The 24,695-nt window shown below is 49.4% G+C and overlaps 1 protein-coding gene across 2 annotated transcripts; it reads right to left on the bottom strand.

Moving 5' to 3' along the window:
- Positions 1-303: 303 nt before the first annotated feature.
- sp1 (sp1 transcription factor) lies at positions 304-19,412 on the bottom strand. 2 transcript variants are annotated; one of them, XM_069186269.1, is made up of 6 exons: positions 19,220-19,412; positions 18,412-18,509; positions 16,493-17,975; positions 7,055-7,223; positions 5,120-5,310; positions 304-4,207 (listed from the first exon to the last, which is right to left on the bottom strand). In XM_069186269.1, the coding sequence occupies exons 1-6, from the start codon at positions 19,224-19,226 to the stop codon at positions 3,912-3,914; spliced, it is 2,244 nt and encodes a 747-aa protein (XP_069042370.1). In that variant the 5' UTR covers positions 19,227-19,412; the 3' UTR covers positions 304-3,911. The 2 variants fall into 2 exon arrangements, with proteins under 2 accessions (XP_069042370.1, XP_069042368.1); XM_069186267.1 differs by having other exon boundaries at positions 5,120-5,316; positions 19,220-19,408.
- Between the last annotated feature and the right edge of the window lie 5,283 nt (positions 19,413-24,695).

Here is a 24,695-nt window from a genome sequence, read left to right on the forward strand (position 1 = left end):
GAAATCTTCTATTTATGGATTTGAAGGAACAATAGGTTCATTCCACGTTGAAAAAGGAAGAAAGAAAACATTTCTGCCGTGGAGCCTTCTTCAGGTGTCAAGCATATTATGGATTTGAGGCGACAGAGTTGAGATTGAGAAATAAACTGCAGGAAGGAGTATTTTAAGATGTTCAGTACTGAATTCCAATCAATTTTTTTATCTTCAGAAAACAAAGGCTGATAATTCCCATAAAGGACCCGGCGCTGCAACAAACCAGATTTTCACTGCAGGTTTAAAAGCAAACAGGCCAGACTCCAGTGATATGAGGGCGTTGAAATTTAATATGAACTCTCCATACATAAAAAAGAATCAGAAAAACCTCTTATCCAAAAATAGTCATTTTTACATCATTGTTCTCTAAATGATTACGTATCAAAAAATCCCCTGCTGCAAATGCATGTATAAAATAAAGACGATGATTAGCAGTAGAGCTTCCATTTCCATGTAAAATAAATATCCTGTGTATGACCAGTGATATAGCATCCAAATTAAAAAAAAAAAAATCAGGTCACCATCCTTGAACTGTGTAAACGTAAAGGGGAAGACCGGAGCACAACGCATTCAGAACCTCATTTTAACACCCTTGAAATAAAAATAAAGTCCACAAACAGATTTAAATGGAGAACAGGTTACACGTTGTCCATTTTCATCAACAACTGCCCATCAAACTTTGTCTTTCAAGCTGTGGTTGACAGCCTGACAGTCAGCAACCTTCAGTAAGGACAGGCTGACAGCATGAGCCCAGAGGTACACCCCCCCCACACCTCATTTCCAAGCCAAAAACAAACATTTTGATGTTGAAATGTCTTTTAGGTCTTCAGCCAAGGGTTTGAGGGACAGCTGGGTCCCCCTAATACAGAGAGGGAAATCTTTTCACCCTCCCTTCTCCCCACCCCAACCCAGGACCTGCTCTTAAGGTCCTTTAAGATCTCCCACTTCGCTGGAGGGCCACTATCTTTGGGAGACAGAGTTTCAGAGCCGTTAATTGAAAGCCCTCACATAGAAATTAGGATCCCACATCGCCTGGAGTTGAACAGAGGAACTGCAGGAGGGGCACACATACAATAAAGCCAGAAATGCCATAACCCAGCAGGTTTCATAGAAAATCAATACGTCACGTCACTGGACACAGGTAAGAAATGCCAGATCTGACCACTGGAGCCCTGTAGCCGACTCGGTTACGGAAGGCCTCGAACAACAGGATCTCCTGGCACCCATAGCACTTCAGGATGCAGGCTGATCCCTGCTCCCTCCGTTCCTGCACGTCAGCATCGGAGTGCATCTCACTTTCAAGGATTACCTCTCCCCTGCAAATCTCGTCCCATTCGTAACAAGGAAACAGACCAGAGCCTGCTTCAAGCTGAACTTCCCACCCAGCAGCCATGGGGCCCAATGGTGACCCAGAAGTGAAAGAAAAGGTCAGCAACAACAGAACAGCCTGAAAAAGTGAAACACATATGCCTCATTGCAAGGGCAACAGCAGAACAAGATGGAGTCATCCAGGACCTAGAGCCCCTCTTCGACGTCTGTTAAGCCCAGATTCATCTCCACAGACAGTCCAGCTCAGCACACAAATCCTCTGCAATACCGCCCACTGCAAATCCAAACAGTTCAGCAGGGCCACTCCTCTTTCACATTGGCACTTTCGCAGCAGACAAAATACCCTAATAAATAAAAAAGGGTTTATTAATTTCCCTTTGTAACCTGTTAGCTATCCAAAATGTTAAGGCTATTTAAAACGGGTTCTTCTCTTTTCAAAGCAACAACCGCGATGTAATAAAATGTGTCAAATATTTTTCAGAACACGAGAGTTTGACAGCCACACCTCCTTCCCCCCATAAGTTAAACAAGTGTTCCCACCCCAGGTGACTAAACTGTAATTAGAGGATGCTTTCATTTTAACAATCAATCCACACAAGTAGTAATGACTTCAAAATGAAGTTTCCCCAACCTCTGATCAGACTGAGAAATTAACTGGCAGGGTGGAAAGTCATCTTGACTGATTTACTAGGTAATCTGAGCACTGCAGAAATCCAGAACCTCAAACAGAAAGCAAGCCTGGTTAATAATCAGCTCTTCTGTAGTTTCGCACTCTAAAGATTTTTGTACACAAAAGGTTCGTATTACACAGATCTGAAAAGACATGCAATCTTGCAGGAGCATTTCAGGATGAATTAGCTACTAACTGCCAAATGGTCTCAACTGACCAAATAGATTCCTCTCGTTTATAACTGTTCTCGGCTCAAAACAGCACAGCTACTGAGCTGATCAATAGATTTTAAATCTTGAAGGCAATCCTTGACAAATGGGGTGATCACAAGATTGCCTCATACTTTTCTAGGGAACAGCATGTATTGCACATCCTTATTTTAGCACCGCTAAGGAAGCAGTTAAACAGAATGCATGTGGGTTTCCACACTGGGACAAATCACAGAAGTATAAAATGCACTGGATAAACTGGTCGAGGCAATGCAGGAAAACAAGACTCCCAGAGCACAGAAGTTCGATCCATTTCACATTTTATGCACTGCAGGTTTTCAACAGTCTTCTACAGAAGAAGCTGCTGTAAACCGAATATTATCTGAAGCACTATCTCCTTACACGTTAAGCCAAACTACAGCAGCAGATGCGTATTACCCAGAACCCCAAGGCTGGACCGTGCAAGTGCCTGGAGCTTCTAAATCCAGAAACGGAACAAACTTGCAGAGCATCGGGAAGTTTCTCTCAGTCGCCCTGCATTTTCAGAAGCCCCTATCCCTCCTGGGCCAACCCCAACCCTTGAACAAAGGACAGCTCCTCATGAATAAAACAGTGCAGGAAAAGCATATAAAACATACTGTACCTCGTCATTATAAAACTCGGACCCTACTGGCCAGATAGTTAGGAAAGAAAGGCCAATCGAGACATGTCTCCCTTGGACCTGTTCGAGCGTAAGGCTTACATGCATCTACACCTTTTACCCCCAGAGAATTCAACTTTAATGAAGTTTATTTGAAGAAAAAAAAAAAGATGGCGGCCGGCTGTGCCACACAACCCGAGGGCAGAACCCAACGGAGCCCAGCTGCAGGTTGGCTAGCCTTGTTCAAGGGGATATTCACCTTGTCCGGTTCAATAAACCAGACTGCGCCAAGTAGATATACATATATAAAAGTTCAAGAATGTTTGCATATGACATGTATATACACACATACACAGAATAAGGCAATCTAGGGTGACCATACAAATTGATCCCTCCTATGTTAAGATCTTTTTGCTAGATTATAAAAAAATTCATACAGAGAAAAGAGATTTTTGCAATGATAACAGTTTATCAAGGCATGATGGCTTTGAGTGTACCTATATTTAAAAAATAACAAAAAAATAAATCTGTGTCGGATATAAGTAAAATGCTCTGAAGTTAAACCCCTTTTGACCTCCCTCACCGCCCCACCCCATCAGGCTGTTTTCCCTGCAGATGGGCGAGGTGGACTAGTGTTCGTGAGTGGAACATGGAGTGGCCCCTTCCTTTCAAACCGTTGCCCCCTCTCTCCATCACAAACGGTAAGCATCGGGGGGGAGGGGGGTCCCTCAGAGGCCATCCAAGGGCAAAATCACTTCTGCCCTGCTTCCGAGAGCCCGGAGCGGCGGACTGCCAGTGTAGTGTGTCGCGGCGACAGGCAGCGTTCAAACGTTCATTCTCCCGCAACAAGAAAAGGAAGGAGAGGGAGAGGGGAGTGGAGAGTCAGACTCGGGTTGGACTGTCACCCCTTCTCTCCTGCCTGCCCTCCCTCCCCCACAGGACTCCAAACCACTCCGCTCCTCCGATCGGCCTGCCTTTCAGGCAGCCTTGCTCACACCCGTCCAGTCCCCTCCCTCAGCCTGCGCGGGCCTCAGTACCCGTTGTTCATGTTGATGGAGTGCAGGTCGGCCACCTGCATGACGTTGATGCCGCTGCTGGCCAACCGAGCGATGCCCTCGGGGGAGAGGGTCTCCATGGTGATGAGGGCGTGCTGGTCCGAGGCCACGCCTGCCTCAGAGACGGGGGCGGTCTCCACGGGGACGGGGAGGCTGTTGCTGGGGGCGGTCCCGTTTCCCTTCTTGTTCTGGTGGGTCTTGATGTGCTTGGAGAGGTGGTCACTTCGCATGAAGCGCTTGGGGCACTCGGGACACGTGAATTTCTTCTCACCTGGAAGCATGTGACAGGTCAGGGGTCACGGAGAGAGAGAGAGAGAGAAAGCAGGGAGTGGCGGTTTATTTAAGGGCAGACAGAGGTCTTAGAAACGCCGGAGGTTTTGAGAATTCTTCAGCGCATTCTCGTACTGATTCAGCTCAGTGCTGCAGCGATGCAGGAGAAGGGAAGGCAACATGCAGGAGTCCTGCAATACACGCCATCTGCTTCATCTGGAGAGCCACAGTGCCCTAGTAAGAACAGCTGCTGTGCCTGCCCACAAGGATACAAGCTCCCTGCCACCCGTGGCAGCAAGTGCCCTGGCCACCTACACTGCACTGCTCGGGAAATTCAGACAAGAGCTTGTCTGGAATACAGAGCCCGCCCTGAACTCTGATCCACAGGGCTGAGTCACAGAGTAACCCCAAGATCACAATTAGTGCTCTTCTCACTGATCCATTCCCTTAAACGGCTACAGGCCTAAATATTAATTAAAGCTTTGTTTTTCAAATGCAGTTACTCCCCGACTGGCTCTTCTCATTAGCACTATAATTACAGTAATCAGCTGAAGTAATTTATTAATAGAACCGTACTCTTGCAGAGTAATTTACAGAGCCCTGGCACTCTGTTCAGGCATGTCTAAAAGGGGGACGCTGCACACACACACAGCACCTAAACCAGTCCAGACACGGAGCAGCACACGGAGGAGAAGATACACTCAGGAGACAGAGCACAACACCACCGAGGCCAACTTGTTCTTCAACAGAAAGTCGGATTATCCATACAAGTTGGAAAATATAATAATAAAGAAACGCTAACGTCTTGAAAGGATGCCGGCCATTCCAGGCACTGACAAAAACGCGAGCGTTGAAAACAGGTAGAGGTGCACAATGCTGCCCCCTGCAGGCCGGGCCGGGGATCTCCACTGACCTGTGTGCGTCCTCTTGTGCCGCTGCAGCTCGTCGGAGCGCGTGAAGCGCTTGCCGCAGAAGGACCAGGAGCAGACGAAGGGGCGCTCGCCCGTGTGCCAGCGCAGGTGGGCCCGCAGGTGGGACGTCTTGCCGTAGACCTTGCCGCAGCCGGGCACGTGGCAGATGTGCTGCTTCTTCTTGCCGGGGTCACTGCTCCTGCCAACAGAGCAGCCGCAGCCGGCGGAGCGGCGTCAGAACCGCCGCGGGACGGGCCGGGACGCCAGCTGCCGCCGCGCATCGGATGACCTTGGCCGGCCCTCTTTGCGACCGAGCCCAGAAGCCTAGAAGTTCATCATTAACTGCAGGAGAGCGGCCTCTTTTCACAGAGGAGACTCCGGAGAAAACTACTACTACTACTAATAATAATAATAATAATAATAATAACTGCTCACACTTATATAGCGCTTTTCTGGACACTCCACTCAAAGTGCTTTACAGGTAATGGGGACTCCCCTCCACCACCACCAATGTGCAGCCCCACCTGGATGATGCGACGGCAGCCATAGTGCGCCAGAACACTCCCCACACATCGGCTATCAGTGGGGAGAAGAACAGGGTAATGAAGCCAATTCATAGAGGGGGATTATTAGGAGGCCATGAGTGGTAAGGGCCAATGGGAAATTGGGCCAGGACGCCGGGGTTACACCCCTACTCTTTTCGAGAAACGCCCTGGGATTTTTAATGACCACAGAGAGTCAGGACCCCAGTTTTACGTCTCATCCGAAGGACAGCACCTGTTTACAGTATAGTGTCCCCGTCACTAAACTGGGGCATTAGGACCCACGTGGACCACAGGGTGAGCGCCCCCTGCTGGCCCCACTAACACTAACTACTGCACGTTCATTGGCTCGCTGATGGAGACCTGGTAGGAACAAAACAAACGCGGCAGTGGTAGCGCAGGCCACCTGTGCTGCTGGCAGATAGTGGATTTGAGGATCAAACTTTCTTGAAAGAAGCCAGCCCAGCGTATGGACAACTGGGCGGCTGGCTCCCCAATCCCACAACCCTCTGATCTCAAAACGTTATTAATGGTTGCCCAGGTCTTCTGCTTTTACTACACACCTGACGCGGTCATTGTCTTATTGCGAGATTTGGGTTCAAGACCGTCATAAAATCCATTCACCCAAGCTTTTTGCAATTCAGGGTCACGGGGGGAACAATAGCCTAGACCCAGGAAGCAACGGGCACAAGGTGGGGTACACCCCGGACTGGCGTGTTGTCCATTACAGGGCACACACGGACACACACACACACACAAGGGCCAATTTTTTCCCAGCATCTACTAGTAGGTCTGGACTGTGGGAGCAAACCCTCGCAAACAAGGGGAGTATATATCTCATGAAACTGAGCGGCAAACTCAGCTACGCGGGAGAACTGTACTCCAAAATAGCTTTTTCCCCAGAGTTGTCAAGTTGGTGACGCCCCCACCCCCTCCCACCATATTATGATCTCTCCTAACGTCTTCCCGTACCCACAACCACTGTACTCCTACACCACCACACACACATGTAAGCCGAAATTGTACTGTCCCCTCGATAGCCCAGTAAAACTGTACCGGTCGTAATAATATACTATTTTTAACCATACTATTTTTGCACTGTTCCAAGAATTACCTTGCACTGTTTTTGTCCTGTTATATTTTCTCTGTTTGCGGAATTTTGCACAGTTTTGATTACTTGATTACATGTTATTTATGTTATGTTATTACATGTTACTGTTTCTGCTATTGTGTTACTGTCTATTGTCTTATCCTCTGTCCTATTTATATACTGCACCGGAGTGACTAATGAGAAACACTTTTCATGATACTATGCACCTGTGTAAGTTTAATGACAATAAAGTTGAACTGAATTGAAGAAGGACAGACGTCCACAGGCGTCTCGAGGGTCCCTACCGTCCCTCCCCATCCTTGCAGTAGGGGCAGGTGCAGGCTTCCCTGCGCGTCCTGCGGTGGGTCGGCTGGTGACCCGGGCTGGTCTCGCCCCCCTCCTCCATGGCCGTGCTGTCATCCAGGCTCTCGCCCCCTGCCGCTCCCTGGACCCCCAGTGAACCCCCTTGATCCCCTGCAAAGACAAAGCCATCGCCCGTGTGGTCAGGTCCGCATCTCGAGTGCGTAACGGCCACCGAGGCCCACAGCCGCAACGGGCAGGTGAGTACACAGACACACCGGGGGCAATATCGGTCTTCTTCAAAGCAGAAATCCAGACGGTTCAGGGAGGGCAATGGACCACCTTGCTGTTGAAAACGTACCTCATCCCAGAAACAGGACTCGTTTCAGCACAACCCTGCCCTGCACCACTGAAGAATGGCTCTGCCCAAACCCAGAAGTCAGGAGAAACGTGTGGCGTAGCGTTTCCCAGTCCTCATCCTGGAACGCTTTTCTGGATTTTGTTCCATCCACGTTCTTGATGAATTAAACCTATGAATTCTGACCATATTCTGCGCCCAGGTGGCAGCCTCAGCAATATTCTCTTTTTAATGTATTGCAATCCTGAAGACATCCCCACAGCTGTGTCTCTTTTCTTTTTCTTTCAGCGTGTTTGGAATAAACCTTTACCTGTTCCGTTTGCAGCCTACGCATGCTGACGCAGCTGTATACCTAAGTGTCTTTGATTTCCAGACACAGTACTCAATTACTTAATGAATGCAATCATGTGTTTAATGATTAACGAGACCTGGTTGTACCAAACACTGAAAACGCCAGCAGATCTGTGGCTCACCCAGAGAAGGGGAGAAGGGACAATGTCAAGATAACATTCAGAACCAGGATCCCCAAACGTGTTCCTCGAGGGCTAGTGAATCTGCAGTTTTCAATCCAGATGGGCTCTTAACGACTCAAATCCACTCATTGTTGGCATAGCTGGACCAGTTCCAACAGCTTCTCCCAGTTCTCTAGCTGGGAGATCTCGAAAACCTGCTGACACACTGGCCCTCCAAGGCCAGGACTGTGGCTGTCTGGATCAGTGTGGTTCTGTCCTGCGGCCTGCTATCTTTTCAGCCTGAGCATTCTGGGAGTGCTGATGAACACACAAACACCTCAGCTTTCCCAACTACCTGCAGAGCAAGTGCAGCACTGAAAAACTACACTGTGACCTTTCTGCTGCCTGACCTCCCCTCATCAGGCCTTAAAATCTGTTAAAAAAATGAAACGGATCAGGAAAATCCACAAACCTGCTGGTCAGCCCAGAAACCAGCATCAACAATACAGACTTACAAACGCTTTTCAATGGAACCAGCTCCAGGGACTACAATGCATGTTCACATGGATTTAAACCCCAATTGCCTGAAGAAGACGTCTCCACTGCTCCTGCTCCACAAATAAAATCTGGACAGACAAGTGTTCCTTTCATCAAATCTGATGCAATCAAAACCTCAGGCAGCTTATTAAAAAACAAAAAACACACTTACGTCACAATGAATAACACTCCAGCCATGATCGCACAAGCAAAAACACTGGCAGAGCTCCAATGAACAAGTGTCATTTCCCATCCTATACTTGCACATGGGACCACAGCTACACATGTAAACCGAGACAAATGCAGTCAAAACACAGGTCAGCGATATGAGGGCTTTACATTCAAGCCATGATGCAAGTGTTGCAGCCCGGGGTTATTCCCGTCTAGTGTAAGGACACTCGGTCCAGGACTACGGAGATCCTACCACCACCCCCTGCCTGCCACCGCCAGGCCGGTACGAAAATCCAGCATTCCGATCTCCAGGGACGCCCCTGCCCTCAGATCCCAGGCGTGGCCCCGGTTCCGAAAGAGAAAACACATGGCAGCTACACCGATTCCTTCCTGTCTGCTTGAGGACACTGCCCAGACTTGCCTGCACAACAAACACAAAGCGCTCGCCCTCTCGCTGACGGAGAGACGCTGCCTCATCAGGGACCGGAACTGGCATTAAGGCCCCATGCCGCCATGGAGGTTCATCAAGGCTGTTCGGAGCTACAGCTCTAGTTCAGGTCACACAGAGGACCACTGAGGGGCAAGAAAATACCATATTTTTGGCTTCCATGCATGTTATGTAAATCTACCCAGCACGCACCACTTCCAGCACCTGGCTTTGACTTCCATATTCCTCTTGGAAAGCCCAAGCTCTCGACGCCGAGCTCAGAACCTGCTTCTGTTATTTGTATTGCTTTTTGTTACAACAAATCTGCATATCATCGTGATAGGGCTGCCTTTTAGTAGAAACGTTTTATTCAAATTGTGCACTGTGGGCACTTGTGCATGTTACCAGACGTAAGGCTAATTGTATAAATGGAAATTAAAACCCACAGCAGCTTGGGGCTCTGAGGCATTTGAATACCAGCTCTACGTGGCGGCACAAAAAAATGGAGAACACGGATAAGTGGGGGGTGCCCATCATGAGGGGATCTCAGGGCTGCAGCACCACAGGGATCTCCATTAGGACCTCTGCTCTTCCTGACCGATATCAATGATCTTGATTAAGAACTGGTTAAATCTGCAAATGATACTAAAATAAGAGGCAAGTAATAGACCCCAAGCTTCTCTCTCCCCGTCTGTGTGCCTGTGTGTCTCATGGAGAGCAAGCTGGGGTATGCGAAAAAACAAATTCCTACTGCAAGAAATTGTATATGGCCCATTAAGTGATCTTAAGGTTTATTCCATGCTGAAAAGAGAAGCCTTCTTCAAGTGTCAAGGATCCACAGCCGAAACGTTGCGTTTTCTCTCTTTAGCACGGAATAAATCTTTTGCGTGTTCCTTTGCAGCCTACGCATGCTGACGCAGCTACCCACCTAAAATAAGAGGATTAGGGAACACTCCCGATGCCGTACATTAAAGCAAAAAAGACTTAGAATTCAAGCCTGGGAAAATATCTGGCTGACAGGAGCGGAGTACTGCATGCAGTTAGCAAAAAAAACTATAGATATAACAAAAGCTAAGGCTTAGCTTCAAGACACAATCTATGAGATAGACGTTGACATTTTCATAATCCAGACAATGTGGGAAAGCAGAGCCATAAAAAGGGCAAACAATGTTAGAATATGAAGAAACAAGCACAGAATTAAATCATGGGAGGGTAATATCGTACTAAGTAATACTATGAAAATATTTAGAATATCTTGTGCCATTTTCGTCAATATGTTAAAACAATGGTCACGTGGCTCTGAAATCAGTTCAGATAAGAGCTGCCATATAAAATCCAGGGTCTAAAGCACATGTGTCAAACTCACAGCCCATGGTCCGTTTTAATCCGGCCCTTGCAAGACTTTTCCCGGTCTATTGTATGAGTCCCGCGACAGCAGGAACTCCATTTCCCATGAGCCCTTGGCTCCAATCACATCACGCAATAACTGAGTATTAACATCCTCCCCTGCCTCCTCTGGAGTAAAACTCATTAGATTGGCTACGTTTACACCGATATCACCATGAATACAGCAGTAGAAAAAACACTATCATCTTGCTAGAAACACGTAACCGTGGTGAAGGGCAGTTTTATTGTGGATGAAGAAATAGCTAAATCAGGGAGACCGTTCTGTGAGGGCGATTTTCTAAAGCAGTGCCTGTTTAAAGTCAGTGAAGTAGTGTGTCCAGATGCAAACATCAGTCTCACTAGAAGTACAATGGCTACTCAAGTGGACGAGATTGCCGACGATCTACAAGAGCAGCTTTCAGAGAAAGCACTGAATTCACTTTGTAGTTCGTTGCCGTTCAGGATTTTATGCCAAGAATGAGACTTTCTTGCATCAAAGAAAAGAGCTCAGGTTGCTGGCTCGGAAAAGCAACAGTAGGCTAACAGTTTGTGATGTAGACCTATCCTTATCTGCGTTTGTTTTTATTTCAATTCATTTTGTGCAATATAGTTACATTGCCCAAAATTACCTGAAATGTTTGGTGTTATTTTTATCTTGAATACATTGTTATGAAATGCTCAGCCATATTCATAGATAGAGGAATACTGAAGCAATATTTTATCTGTATAAGGCTACATTCACTTGCATAAGTGGAAAAAATTATAATAAAACTCTAAATCAGTATTTATCTCTGCGTGTGTGGCCCGCGACATGATTAAATGTTTTTAGTTTGGCCCCCTTAAAAATGAGTTTGACACCCCTGGTCTAAAGGAACGTGACTCTGAATAGGAATCTTTTTGGGTCGTTAATAGAGAAGACAAGAGGCCCTGATTAAAGAATTTGGAGTCCTCTTGTGCGTTGATAAATCAAACCAGAGGAAGCACTAACTAGAGGACACCGTGGAAACTACAGGTCAGCGCTTTTAGACCAGAGACCAGAGGGGGGTGGGAGTGTAGAACAAGCTGCCCAGCCATGTTATTGAAGCCGACACCCTGGAGTTTTTACAGAAGCAGCTCTATGTGACCCTAAAATTAATGAGCTGCAGCTTAAAGTATGTGGTCAAGAGCCTGCAATCATCCTTAAAAAAAGACAGCGGAATATAAACGTTTTTAACAATGAATATATCAGACCCTCTTCGATCACTTTTGACCCCCTTCTGTCTGCATAACCAGATACTTCCTCCTTCTCCTATCACATTTGATCCAGCAATTTGTGCACACACACAGAGGCAAAACACAAAGCACTCTTAGCAAAAGACATGTGAATCCACACACAATAGACAACAGGATAGGTGTGAATAAGCTGTTTTAATAAGAGGAAGATTCAAAAGCATTTACCCGTTTGTTGTGTTTTTAATAATTTCCAATCTATGCTGGAAAAATATAAATAATTATATAAAAACAACAACTGTAAATTGAAAGAGGAAAGCAGAAAATGACCTTTTGTATACATTTAACCTGTAAATTCGTTCATCTTTTTTCAAACTTTTAAAAAAGTTTAATAAAAGATTCACATCCTTTTATGTGACACAAACCATGACATCACAAGAATCACAAGGGCAAAGAGATTTACTCAGAGGTGCTCTGAGCAATTGAGCGCTGCTTCCTGTTGGAAAAGACACAACAACAATCACAGCACCAGAGCAAACCAGGATGAAGTGCTTTAAACCTAATGTGATTCAGGATTAGCCAGTTTTACTTCCCAACAACTTTGCAAAACCATCCTGCCTCTGTAAAACTGGGCTTCATAGGACTGACGGACCGCAGAGGCTTCTCAGAATTAACCAAGTCGTGAGCTAAGCAGATCAGCAAAAAAAGAAAACCGGAGCAAAAAAAAAAAAAAGGCAGAACAATAGAAATTTCCCAAATCCCAGAGACAGGGCAGCAAACCCCTCGGGACTGACGAGCAGCAAGCGAAAGCGCGCAGCCCTGTCAACAGCACTCACCAGCGCCGGCACGCTGCCACGCACAGACACCCCGCCAACAGTCTCCGAGAGGGGAAGAGCAGGCAGGCTGGAGATAAGCCCCAGCCCGGGCTGGGCGGTGTCGGGTTACACCCCTCCGCTGACAAACACTGCCTGCCGGCCCGATCTCTTCAATCCAGCCCTCCGCTCTGAACCTGCAAAACCTGTGTGTCAGGCCGGGGCCAGAAAACAACAAGGAAACGTGCGCTGCTTGCGACCGGGGAACCTGGCACGGCAGCGACTGCCCGGGCAGGACCGAGACAACTCCAGCGCCGGCACACAAAGCCACTTTTCTCATCTGCCCTTTGCGGCGCACATAAAAAAAAAATGTAACGCTTTCAGCTGACACGGGCACTGGGGATCTCCCTCTTGAGACTCACTTCACTACAGGACCGACCGCTACCACGTCCCCCAAAGCCCTGTGCTTACGAGCCACACTTCTCGCCATGACGACGACCAGAGCACCAGCGGGCGTCTGAGAAACCTGGAGGACGGGCTGGGAGAGGGAGAGGCTGCAGTTGAGGGGGGGGGGGGAGATCAAGACAGGGCGACACCTCCAAAAGCAATCAGGAAAAAAACAAATAAATAAAGGCAAAAGAACTGCGCTCGGGGAGATTCAGCAATGTGTCCCGTTTCAGACACGCCACGAAGTCTGCCTACAGCACACCCACTTCAGCAGAGGGGTTGTCGGTGGTCCCATTTGTTAGGCGAAGTAAGCAAAGTGCCCACGACATTTCTGAAGGGGAACCCAGCAAGATGAATAAAGAGGAGAGGAGGAGAGTCCCAGCTCAAAACACGGCTGACGGCCTTAGAAACACTTCCAAGACCGTTAGAGCTGTACTGGCAAAATCCTGAACGGTGGGATTTTTTAAACTGGGACTGACGGAGGGGGGCCTGCCTTCTGTTCTGTACAGAAAAACTAAACATTTCCCACAGCAATCCAGTTTTCAGGAACAGGCAAGACAGCTCATACGGCGAAGGACAACACAAGACAAGGACGTGTGGAAAACCAAACAAGGGACGCATGACCAACGCAAAGAACCAGTCAACAGGGAAACCGCAGAAGGCCAGCGCTGCAAATGAACCGTCCCGATGTTTTTAGCCCGCCCCGGCTTTGCTAGGCGATGTACCGGCAAGGAAACCGTCCTCGCGCGGCGTCATTGCCAGTGATGAACGCCGGATGAAGCGAGCTTTGGGGTTTACAAGGAGCTCACTTAGCTCTCCAAAGAACCGATCTCCGCTCCGAGGCCGGCAATCAACCGAAATGAGACAAACTTCAAATTCCCAGATGTGGAAAATCGGAGCTCTAATGAAACGTCATGGCTGGCGGGGCTGGAGAAAGGAGTCGTCTTTACGTACAGGGGCCCTGGTAAAACAACCTGCATCCACAGGCAGCTGCAAGGGCAGGACGAGAGACCTGGAGAAGGAACCCCTGCCTCCCAGCCCACGCCTGCACTTCTCCTGGGGGCGGGACCTGAGGCCGAGCACCAGGCCCTTCCACTGGCAACGGCGACGAAGGGGAACATCAGTAAAGCAGTCTCTCATTATAGGAGCTTAATAGGTTTATCGAAAAACAGCTTTTACGGTGAAAAAACTTGTATAAAGGAAATTTAATTCCAGTGTTAGAACCTCCAAGTGATTCCTAAAGTCAAAAATACCCAAATCCCACCTTAATACAGTAGAGAATGGCACCTAAGTATGAAAACAAGAACGGTCCCGGCTCATTACTCAAGTAACACGCCTAAAGTCACTGGCTGATGCATAAACAAGAGATAGGAAATTAATAACAGTTCGGCTCATTTATGGTTCAGTTGAGCAGTTACATAATTGCAGTCGTCATAAACCCATAAATAATGGGTACTCTCCCGTATTGCAGACACTTACCACACACAAGCCTTTATTCTAAGAAGTTAAAACGTAATAAATAAAAAGTCAATTCCTCAGAGAAAAGACGACACAATAAAAGAAGACTTTCAGCACTACTGGAGCCCAGTTTATAAGAGTGAAAATCTGCTCGTTAAATGAAACAACATACGCGTTATGTTTACTACACTACGACGCCTCATGTAACTTGTATAGAAGCCGCTCGTATAGACAGGGATTACTGTACTAGCAGTCACACCTGGGCGTTTCACCTGCAGGGCCAATATTTTCTCTCTCGTCAACTTATTTTATCCCCCTGCAACTGCTTCACCCCAGCTCTGGAAACAATATCCAGAAAATGGGGACGATCACTTTGTGCTGCTCGACACGCCTGCCGAGGGCCTGACATCGGATCCCACCCGGAAACTCCCAAGCTCCAAACGCTGCAGAACTGGGGATCCCGGGCAAGACCAGAGACCCAGACTCCTCATCACGGCTCCCCGACCTCTGTGCCCAAGCAAGCGCCGGAATTTATCCCGCAGGGTCCGAAGGGAAACGGAACCTTTTCCCACTTGCGATATTCCAAGGTGGGAAATCCAGGCAGTAAGCCCACGGGGGGCACAAACACAGTAAGGTCCGGTCTGCGCTGGCCACGGACGGGGGAATTTGAAGTGGATCGGCTCCGGAGAGCACACGCCCCAAGGGCATCGCAGTGGGCTCCAGAGCTCAGGTACGAGGGAGATGCATTTTATTTTTTAACAAAGACATCTTTTTTTTTATTGTTGTTGTCGTCATTTTTGTGAGAGGCCGCCTTTAAAGGTGCTATATAAAATCAAGTTTATTATCATCATCATCACCATCTGACTGCTCTTTCCATTTATGACCTATCCTTCCACCCCTCTTCTAACCCGAGGGCTGCGGGGGAACTGGAGTGCATCCCGGCAAGCAACGAGCGCAAGCCATCACAGGGCAGACACAAACACAAACTCACACCCATCTGAGCCACTTTTCCCAGAAGCTAATGAACCTCCCAGTCTGTCTTTGGACTACGGGGGGACACTTCGGGGTTCTCTCCAGGTGCTCCAAATTAAGGAGAATACACACACACACACCCCACACAGATGTGCCCCAGGTGTAGAATTGAACCCTGAGCTCCAGCACTGCGAAGCATCAATACTAACCACTGCGCCACCGAGCTGCGCTCTCAAATGTTGCTGCTGTAAAAGCGAGACATTTATGGGGAACTTACAAGGCTCTTATTATCAGCACTCTAGGGCCGGCCAGGATGAAACTGAAAGGTTTCTGAAAGGTCACAGCATCCAAACATCACATAACAAATGAAAACACAAAAAAATCACCTTTGGAAGAAAATTTAAACCAGTCACTTCCCCTCCCAAGCACTTAACTTGCTTTCTCACTCATGAAGCACTAAAATATACATTTTTGTGCGGCCTTTCCTCTTCCACAATTTCCCCTTGGATACGGCAGGTGTGGATGTGCTGGCACTCCAGATAAACTCAAACCGTGCCAACGGAACCACGATCCGGTATCCGCTGGGCTCTTGCGGTGCACGGTCTACCTCTGCCTGTCCGAACGTGTTTGGGACCAGCCACACCAGGGCCAACCTTCCCAGAAGCCAACTGCCCTACCAGCATGTCTGTGGACTGTGACAGGAAACACATGGAAAAACGAGCTGCAAACAGCACCCCAGGTCTGGATCTGAACCCGGGGCCTCAGCGCTGCTGGGTAGCAAAGCTAACCACTGTGCGGACCAATCCCTCTATTCCCTTCCAGGAAAAGGACCTTCATCTTCTCCAGTCTGATCTACACGGTACACGTATCAGGATAAGGCTGTTTGGTCCACGTGGCTCCTAAGGGCTCTTTAAACGCGAGCAACACCTGCAAACACACATTTCACCTCCTCCTTTTTGGATCAAAGGAACTCGTCCTCCTGCTGAGCTTCTAATTCACAGGTGTATAAAAAACAAAACTCAACAGCAAAGCACGTTAAGACACCCCAGGCTTTTCCAAACCTGCAGGCTGCATCTTATGAGCCTGTCGCAGGGACTGGATGTCCCAAACCAGGTGATTTTACCTTAAAGAAATTTGCATAGACAAACTGGAATTGGGATACGGCTGTGTATTTGCGTGACGGGCTGCGCAGCTGGAGCAGAAAGCTCACTCACCTGCGGGGTTGGCGATGGCGATGGGCAGCTGGTGCATCTGCAGGCCGGCGCTGCTCAGGGTGTTGAGGTTGATGGTCTGCAGGCCGGACAGCTGGGCGGCGTTGACCGTCACGGCGCCGGCGGGGCTCTGCGCCAGCTGGGGCAGGGACTGCACGGGCGCCAGGGTGATGGTCTGGGCGCCGGCGGGGCTCTGCAGCTGCAGCGTCTGCCAGCTGACCTGCCCGTTGGGGCCCACGGTCCGCAGCAGGATGGGGCTGGTGTTGGGGAGGGTCTGGAACTGCAGGTTCTGCAGGCCGTCCTGCGTGGCGAAGACCTGGCCGGTCGGGACGGCGCCCGTGTGGAGGGTCTGGAGGGTGGGGGTGCCCTGCAGGAGCTGCTGGGGCTGGATGATGATCTGTTGCTGCTGCTGCTGCTGTTGCTGTTGTTGTTGTTGTTGTTGCTGCTGCTGCTGCTGCTGGGAGTCCCTGTTATCCTGCGGGCTGCCCTGCAGCTGCACGGCGCCCCCCGAGCTCTGGTACCCCGAGACGAGCCCCCCGTTGCGCTGCTGGGCCTGGACCGTGGTCATCGTGGTGCCGCCAGCCGCGAAGCCGCTGGCGCTGCTGACCGACGGCGCGGAGGTGACGACCGAGCCAGCGCTGGAGAAGTACACCCCCGCCGCGCTGGACACGGCCTGCTGGACCTGCTGCTGCTGCTGCTGCAGGGAGGCGCCCGAACCCGCGTCCCCCGCCCCGCCGGCCGCGGCCTGGCCGCCGGCGCTGACCGGCAGCAGGGTGATGTTGCCGTTGAGAGACAGGGGCACGTTGGCCAGGAAGGAGCCCTGGTTCTGCAGGAGGTTGCTGCCCAGGCCCAGGTTCTGCAGGGGGATGGCCTGCTGGAGCAGGTTGGGCATGGCGATGAGGTTGCCCCCGCCCGCGCCCGCGCCCCCCGCCGCCCGGATGATCTGCTGGCCGCCGCCGGGGGACGAGACCAGCTGGAACTGCCCGGCGGAGTCCTGCTGCATGCTCACCTGGGCAGAGGCACCCGTCGCCGTGGCGAACTGCAGCTGCTGCCCGTCCACGGTCTGGAACTGGGGGATGACCTGGTACTGGATGTTGGGCATCACCCCAGACAGGGTGGTCAGGACCTGCTGGCCCTGCAGGGTGGGCGCAGAGGCCACCACGAACTGCTGCTGCTGCTGCTGCTGGCCGCCCCCGGCACTAGTGGCCACCGCCGGCCTGCCCTTGCCCGCGTCCCCCCCCAGCCCCCCGGCCTGGCTGAGAGTGGTGGCGCCCACGGAGCTGGGCACGCTGACGGGGATGAGCTGCCAGCCGTTGGCCGTGTGGGCGATCTGGGCCGAGTTCAGGTCCAGCTGCTGCTGGTGCTGTTGCTGCTGCTGCTGCTGCTGCGGCGGCGGCTCCGAGCCCGCCTGCTCGCCCTCGCCGGGAGACTCCATCCGGCTGCACGTCGCCGCCAGCAGAGCGAGCGGGGAGGTCTGCTGGGAGTCCTGCAACAGACACCGGGGTGGGTGGGGTTACCACGGCCGGCGAAAAGGGCGGCCCACGCGTACCCACCTCTCCACCCACCCGCGCTCGCTCCCCCCCCTGTCCGTTCCCCCTCCAGCGCCAAGCCTCCAGTGGGCTGTGCGGACCGCTCTGAGAGAGCGGAGCCTGCGACGGGAACACCCCGGCTCCGCACGCCCCGCTTTTCAAAACAAGCATGTGCGCAGGGCGAGAGCGACAACAAACCCGGCCCCCCATCGCCGCCACACACGCAAACACACCACCAGCCTCCCCGGGTCAAGCAACAACGCCGGAGCCGCCGCCGCAGACCGGCCGCGGTCCTCTCCCTCCCCAGAGCACAACAACACAGCTCTTCCCTCGCGCTCTCGCCCCTCGCGGGCCCGACGCGAACGCGGAGACCGGCGAGGAGCCGCCGCTCACCTGCCCCGAGCTCGCGCTCCTCTTCGCGAGGCTCTGAAGGAAAGCGGCGCCGCCGCTCTCGGCCAGGGCAGCCATCTCGTCTCGCGGCTGTTCCTGATCTGAGGGAGAGGGAGGAAAAACACAGCGCGGAAGGGGGTAATACTAGGCAGCCAACGGCGGAATATTAATTGAAAAGAAAAAGAAATCGGGTTTCCTATGTCGAATCCGCAACCGTGCCAAAACGACCACGGAAAAAAAAAAAGTATCGCTCCAACCAAAAAAAAATCGAGAATTGATCCGGGTGTACCTGGGTTTCTTTTTCCTCACATGTTTTAGCGTTTTGTTTTACGCCAGTAAACGCAGTGATCCACGGCCAGAGATTAAAAGCAATGTGGGGGAGATATTCCGAGTGTTATCTGAGATCATATTGTTTTTTTTATTCGTGCTAAATCTGCTCTTTGTTGTTATTTGTCGAAAGGAAAGTAGTAACGATGAACGGCTGTTCTTAAGTGTCCGTTTCGACGAGCTACCCCCCCGTTTAAACTCCTCTTCAGCCTGATCCAATTAAACATCGAACTTTTAGGGTCACCCCAGTCCTCAGTGAAAGTGGAACGACGGAAAACCCAGCTTGTTTAATCTTGAGGCTAAAAAAAACTTTAAAAAAGAACAGTCCTCACGAAACCCAGACCTCTTTCTACTTCAGCGGGTTTTTGTTAGAATACGACTTTATGGTTTTATTCATTATTTTCTAAAGTTGCGGAGCTTTTATATTTCGTTTTCTTTCTTTCTTTAATTTTCGTCTTTAAAACAACGAAAAAAAGTTTCTTACCACTCATTATGTTCTGACGGGAGGAGTTTCTTGGGGTTCTTGAGGGGCTGACATCAACTTAGAGACGGTGCAACCAAACCCCGCGGCGCCACAGCACCGAGGGAAGAGCGAAAGCCCTCTTCGCCAATCAGAGAGCGCCCTGCTACTACGACAGCCAATCGGATTTGTCTGGAGGATGTCTTTACGAGTTCAGTCTGGTTGTGTCGTTGGTCGTGGGTTTGGAATGTGTAGCGAGATGGAAGCGGAATTGTATCCAATCATCACTCTGAATGTCCGCTGAGTTGCCAGTAACATCCAATGGAAATGGAGCTTGGGGGCGGGTATTTGGGTGGGGTCAAGTTGGGTAGGTTGTACCGTTTACGGAACGGCTCAAAGTCTGTACAGGAGGGAGGATTTTCTTTTTGGCGGAAAAGGCGCCATTAGCAAACCGTGCTTGCTGTGGTTCTAGTATTTATGAAGCGGATGTCATCCTTTTCTTCCCTTTTCTAGCGTTTGGAGATTTTTTGGAAATCAGTCACAAATGATATTGCATTACTATATTATTACATTCTTTAAAAAGCGAAAATGGTCTATAACTGTTTTAAATACTGTTATTTTTTTTAAAATACAGTATCAGAAAGCTTTTTTATGCAATAACAAAACGCACCACTGTGGGTTTTTAGATACATGCATGTTGTCCCAGCCATTTTCAGTTCAATTAAGTACCTGGGAGCCCAGCCTCGAGGAAAACCAAAACAACCGGTTCAAATCTATATTTTAAAAGGACAGGCTTTCTAGTCCAGTTAATTAAGTTCATCATCTAACCCAGCTGTTTTCTAAAAAAAAAAAGCCAAGGTTCTTGTTCTGAGTTTGTTCCACTCTCCCGCTGCCCTTTGTGTAATACGAACGTAAGAAAGGAGGCTGATGTTTCGTGTTTCACAGAGCAACTCGCCTGCCTTTGGGCACTCCTCTGAAAGTGCAGACTGGCCATTTAGGAGTTTCACCACTCGCTCGCTGAGTGAAAGTCCACCAGGGGTAGGCAGGCTGGGGTTTAATTGTCCTGTCTGCCCCTCCCTGCCCCGGACACTGCCGAGGGGTAAAGCTCTGTACTGATCCAGCGGGAGTCCCGTCTACGATCCCAGTGAAACCAGCACAATCCAGCAGCACCCCGGCTCCTCTCATTGTGAACTGCGCTGTTGCCCCCTCCACCCTCGCACATACACCTGCAGAACGGAGAGGCAGCCCTGTAACCAGGGTCACGGTCAGCTCACACTGGCTGCTGTTTTATCTGCTGGGAACTCCCGTGTTTAAAAACATACGTGGTAGGTCCGTGTCCATGTAGACCTGCCCAAGGCAACTCGGTGAGCTTCCTCAGCCGACACCGAGAGAGCTACCTGCGAGAGCATTTAGATCTGGGGCTTCTTTACACAAAAGGGGGGTGGGGGTGTGGAACAAGCCACACAAACGATACCCTGACCTTTTAGAAGAAAAGATCCATGAATTACTAACAAACGTTCTAGATGTTCTGAATGGCCTCCTCTCTCTTGTAACCCTTCTTGAGCATGGGTTATGCATTAAGCATGAAGCATGAAGTAACCAGATAATGCCTTAACTCTTGCAGTGAGGACACTGCGGAAAAAGACACCCACTTTTCAGGCTCGTGTGCTACCTGACGGGTGCCAAACGCAACGACGTGATCTGGCCCGCAAATGTCCAAAGACCGTTTTGTCTTGTGCGGCTCCTACGCAGACACACACCTTCAGGAGTGCGTGCGAAACGCGAGCACGGTCCAGCTAGTGTATCACAGCTCGGTGACATCGTGGTCAGAGAGATGTTAAGCGCTGTGACAGCCGAGTCTCCGATACTCGTGCGGGGTTCTCTTTCCTGGGCGGGCGGATTATGAATGAGAGGCAGAGACCTCGCGCTCCTGCGGGCCCCTCCCTGTGCGGCGCTGGAGGGCTGGGAGAGCGGTAGGCGGCCGTGGGGGAGGGGCAGCGCCTGAGCCTGCGAGGGCAGGAGAGGGGGTGGGGTGCTGGAGGGTGTACCCAGAAGCACATGCTTTCCAACATGTAAACAGCGGGCTTTCCGTGGGGTGGAGTTGACGAGCGGGGGGTTTACCGACACAGCCTCCTCTCAGAGCTCTTCGCCAGCGGAGCCACGGTTATCGGGCTTTTATCCGCATGTGTCTTATGGGCTGTTTGTTTTTTATTCCAGTTGTGTTTGAAACGATTATTCTGTAGCCATTGTTCTCTAAACCAGAGGGCGATGGGCTATTTCTCCTCACTGAAGGATTTGCAGTTAAATAACCCCCTCCCCCCACGCCTCTGAGCGTGGTTTCGGTCTGTTGAGTACTGTGGTCGCCAAGTTGTGTAATGGTATTTTTTCCAAGGAATTCAAATCTTAACTCCGACAAACTGTGTGAACGCCACGTTTCTGGCCTGTTAACAGTTGAAAGGAGGCGAGAAAGGCAACAAATTAAAATGATAAGAAAGTATTTTTCCCCCAATGTGATCAAAGCGGTTCAAACTTAAGTTACTGATTGATCTAAATCCCATCAAGCGGAGGTTTGAATTCCAAGCGCCCTGTTAATTGGCGTCTAAGGGCGAGTCGATTGTGTAAAAATGCTGAAGACCTGTTCTGCATTCAACCTAGCTATGGCTTAACGTGGTAAAGGCTGATTTAAACGTAATAATTGGTACTGTCCGATCAAACTGAAGCATGCAGAGAGAAGAATTCATTAAAACTAAGAAATCGGGAACAACACACGTGAGACCTGCGTAGAAGACACTAGAAAAAATATTGAAAGATAGCCTTAGTGGTCTCCCAACAAAATTGGAGATAACCTATTGCATTGGTATATTCCCAAATGTCCAGTCCTGTTCTCTTCAGGGTCAGAACAGAATTTCTGAAGGTTTAAAGTTAGCTAGTTAGGACATCAGTGCTTTATTCCTGGCCGATTGATAATGGTTATAAACACTTCGCTCGCCGACAAGCCGCCTGTTATAAACTAAACAAGAACGCGCTGTGAATCTTATCGGATGTAGCCCCCCCGTCTTTCATTAAGATATGGAGTGAGAACTACCGTTATTCTTGATTTTCCATGTTGTCAAACATGTTATGGCTCTGTGATAATGCTGACGACGAGGCTTTCGATTCGATTTCCAAAATGTGCACGACAAAACCATTATTTTTTTAGAGTTCAACAAGAAGAGACGTGGAAACGACGGTCTGTAAACTTTCTTTTAAGACTAGCGTCTGCTGTCACCGTCTGGACATATGTTGGTATTACACCTCCAGGAGCTCCAGTTGGTACTCGAGTTACGTTGTGCTTAGAAGACAACGAAAATTCTAAATCATACTAATCCTTACGCTTATCTAGCTCTTTTTTTCAACAGAAAGCACTTTACATGTAGTGGGGACTCCCCTCCACCACCACCAATGTGCAGCCCCACCTGGATGATGCGACGGCAGCCATAGTGCGCCAGAACGCTCCCCACACATCGGCTATCAGTGGGGAGGAGAGCAGAGTAATGAAGCCAGTTCAGAGATGGGGATTATTATATATATAATAATAAACTTTATTTTATATAGTGCCTTTAAAGGTGTCTTCTTAAAGCGCTATTAGGAGGCCATGATTGGTAAAGGCCAATGGGAAATTTGGCCAGGATGCCAGGGAAACACCCTTACTGTTTTCAAGAAACGCCCCTGGAGAGTCCCCACGGAGAGTCGGGATCTTGGTTTTACGTCTCATCAGAAAGACGGCGCCTATTTGGATGCTTCACATTGGTGGTGGTGGAGGGGATCCCCATTACTCGTAAAGCGCTTTGAGTGGAGTGTCCGGAAAAGCGCTATATAAGTGTAAGCAATTATTATTATTATTTTACAGTATAGTCTCCCCATCACTATACTGGGGCATTAGGACCCACACAGGTGAGCGCCCCCTGCTGGTCCAACTAACACCTCTTTAAGCAACAGCCTTGTTTTTTCTCAGGAGGTCTTCCCCTCTAGGTACTGACCAGGCTCACATCTGCTGAGCTTCAGTAAGCTGCCAGTTGAGAATTGCAGGGTGATATGGCTGCTGGCGATAACTCAGTAGTAATAATCGAACGGTGGATATCGTGTTGTTTGAGCTAATCACTCATACTAGCAGTCTGCAAATGCAGATGAACAAACAACTATCCTACGATTCTGTAAAACGCCACAAATTGTGATATAACTATTATACAAATAAATTAATAGAACCAAAAATTATAATTAAGAAGATCTATTGGACATAACCTTTTAATTTCGGGAGATGCGTTAGGTTAGACCCCCTCTCTCCGTTTATATCTCGGTTAAAAATGTGAAATTGTTTCCTGTTCTTATATATTGTTCCCCCCCCGTGCAATAAGAAATGTACTTACAAAAGTCATAAAGGAGGATCTATACAGCCTTTTCTTTAAAAAAAAGGCGAACAACAACAGCCGAAACGCCAAGTTGCACCTTGGGAAATTCCCGGGCCAGCGCGAGCGCTGCAGGGCCGGGAGTCGCTCCAAGCCGGGGGTAAAGCTGCACGCGCCGCTGTACCGCTCATCCATCGCGCCGCTCTCTCAGTGAGCCTGCGGTTGAAATGCCGGATCATTTTTCCTTCAGCGCAAACCGAGACGGGATGAGGCGACCCCGTTAATACAACATGATGTTGAGGAAAAAAACATCACGATGCGAGGATGCCCAGAGATAAATTCCACTTTAATAAGCCGAGTGCAGTTATGTGCTTAGGCTCCTTAATCAAAACATTCCTCCCCATGCTGTTTTTATTAACCGGGGATGGAAGAAACGGTCACATAACAGACCAGAGCTCGCCGCCTCGCATAACAGTGAAGTCATCCTGGGTAATATTTCCCTTTATGTTATAAAAGTAGATTAAAAACAAAGCCAGACTCATTAGTAGTTATTAAAGTCTATGCTTACACACAGACGTATCGGGAATCCTGGAGTTTCATTATTTTTCAACCAAACCTCGCGCCGCAGTCTAGCAGGGCCCTCCGGCCAGAACCCATCAGCTCAAAGATCTTAAAACGTGAAATCTGGTGTCAGTGTATCAGAATGATGGCACCAGTGGAGACTTGCGTCAACCATTAGTCTGCTGCTAGATCCGTACGAGCTGGGTAGAGATCTCTTTGGTGCATTACGCCACAAACTGTGGTAAAAGCACAGTTACCAGCGTCGGGACTGCGGAGAGAAAGCGCGCCAGTGCGCGTGGCGACCCGTGCCGAACCGCGCGTCACGGCGTAGGAACAATTCAGGATTCGTCTAAGTAAAACATGAGGCTAATGAATGACTATTCACTAGTTTAACTGACCTCGTCTGATTTACTACTACTACTGCCAGGGCTACAAATACTTACACTGCTACTGACAATATTACTAGAGATAAGATAAAATCACTTTATTGGCCACATACAATTTCTTGTTTTAGGAATTTGTCTTTTTTCACAGACCCCAGCTTGCTCTCCATG

Source organism: Lepisosteus oculatus, chromosome 1 (assembly GCF_040954835.1).
Source record: "Lepisosteus oculatus isolate fLepOcu1 chromosome 1, fLepOcu1.hap2, whole genome shotgun sequence".
NCBI classification, from domain to species: domain Eukaryota; kingdom Metazoa; phylum Chordata; class Actinopteri; order Semionotiformes; family Lepisosteidae; genus Lepisosteus; species Lepisosteus oculatus.

Coding starts and splice junctions, on each gene's coding strand:
- sp1 (XM_069186267.1), bottom strand. Junction 17,976..18,411: donor GGAGCGCGAGCTCGGGGCAG/GTGAGCGGCGGC, acceptor TGTCTGTTGCAG/GACTCCCAGCAGACCTCCCC. Junction 7,224..16,492: donor CGCCATCGCCAACCCCGCAG/GTGAGTGAGCTT, acceptor TTGTCTTTGCAG/GGGATCAAGGGGGTTCACTG.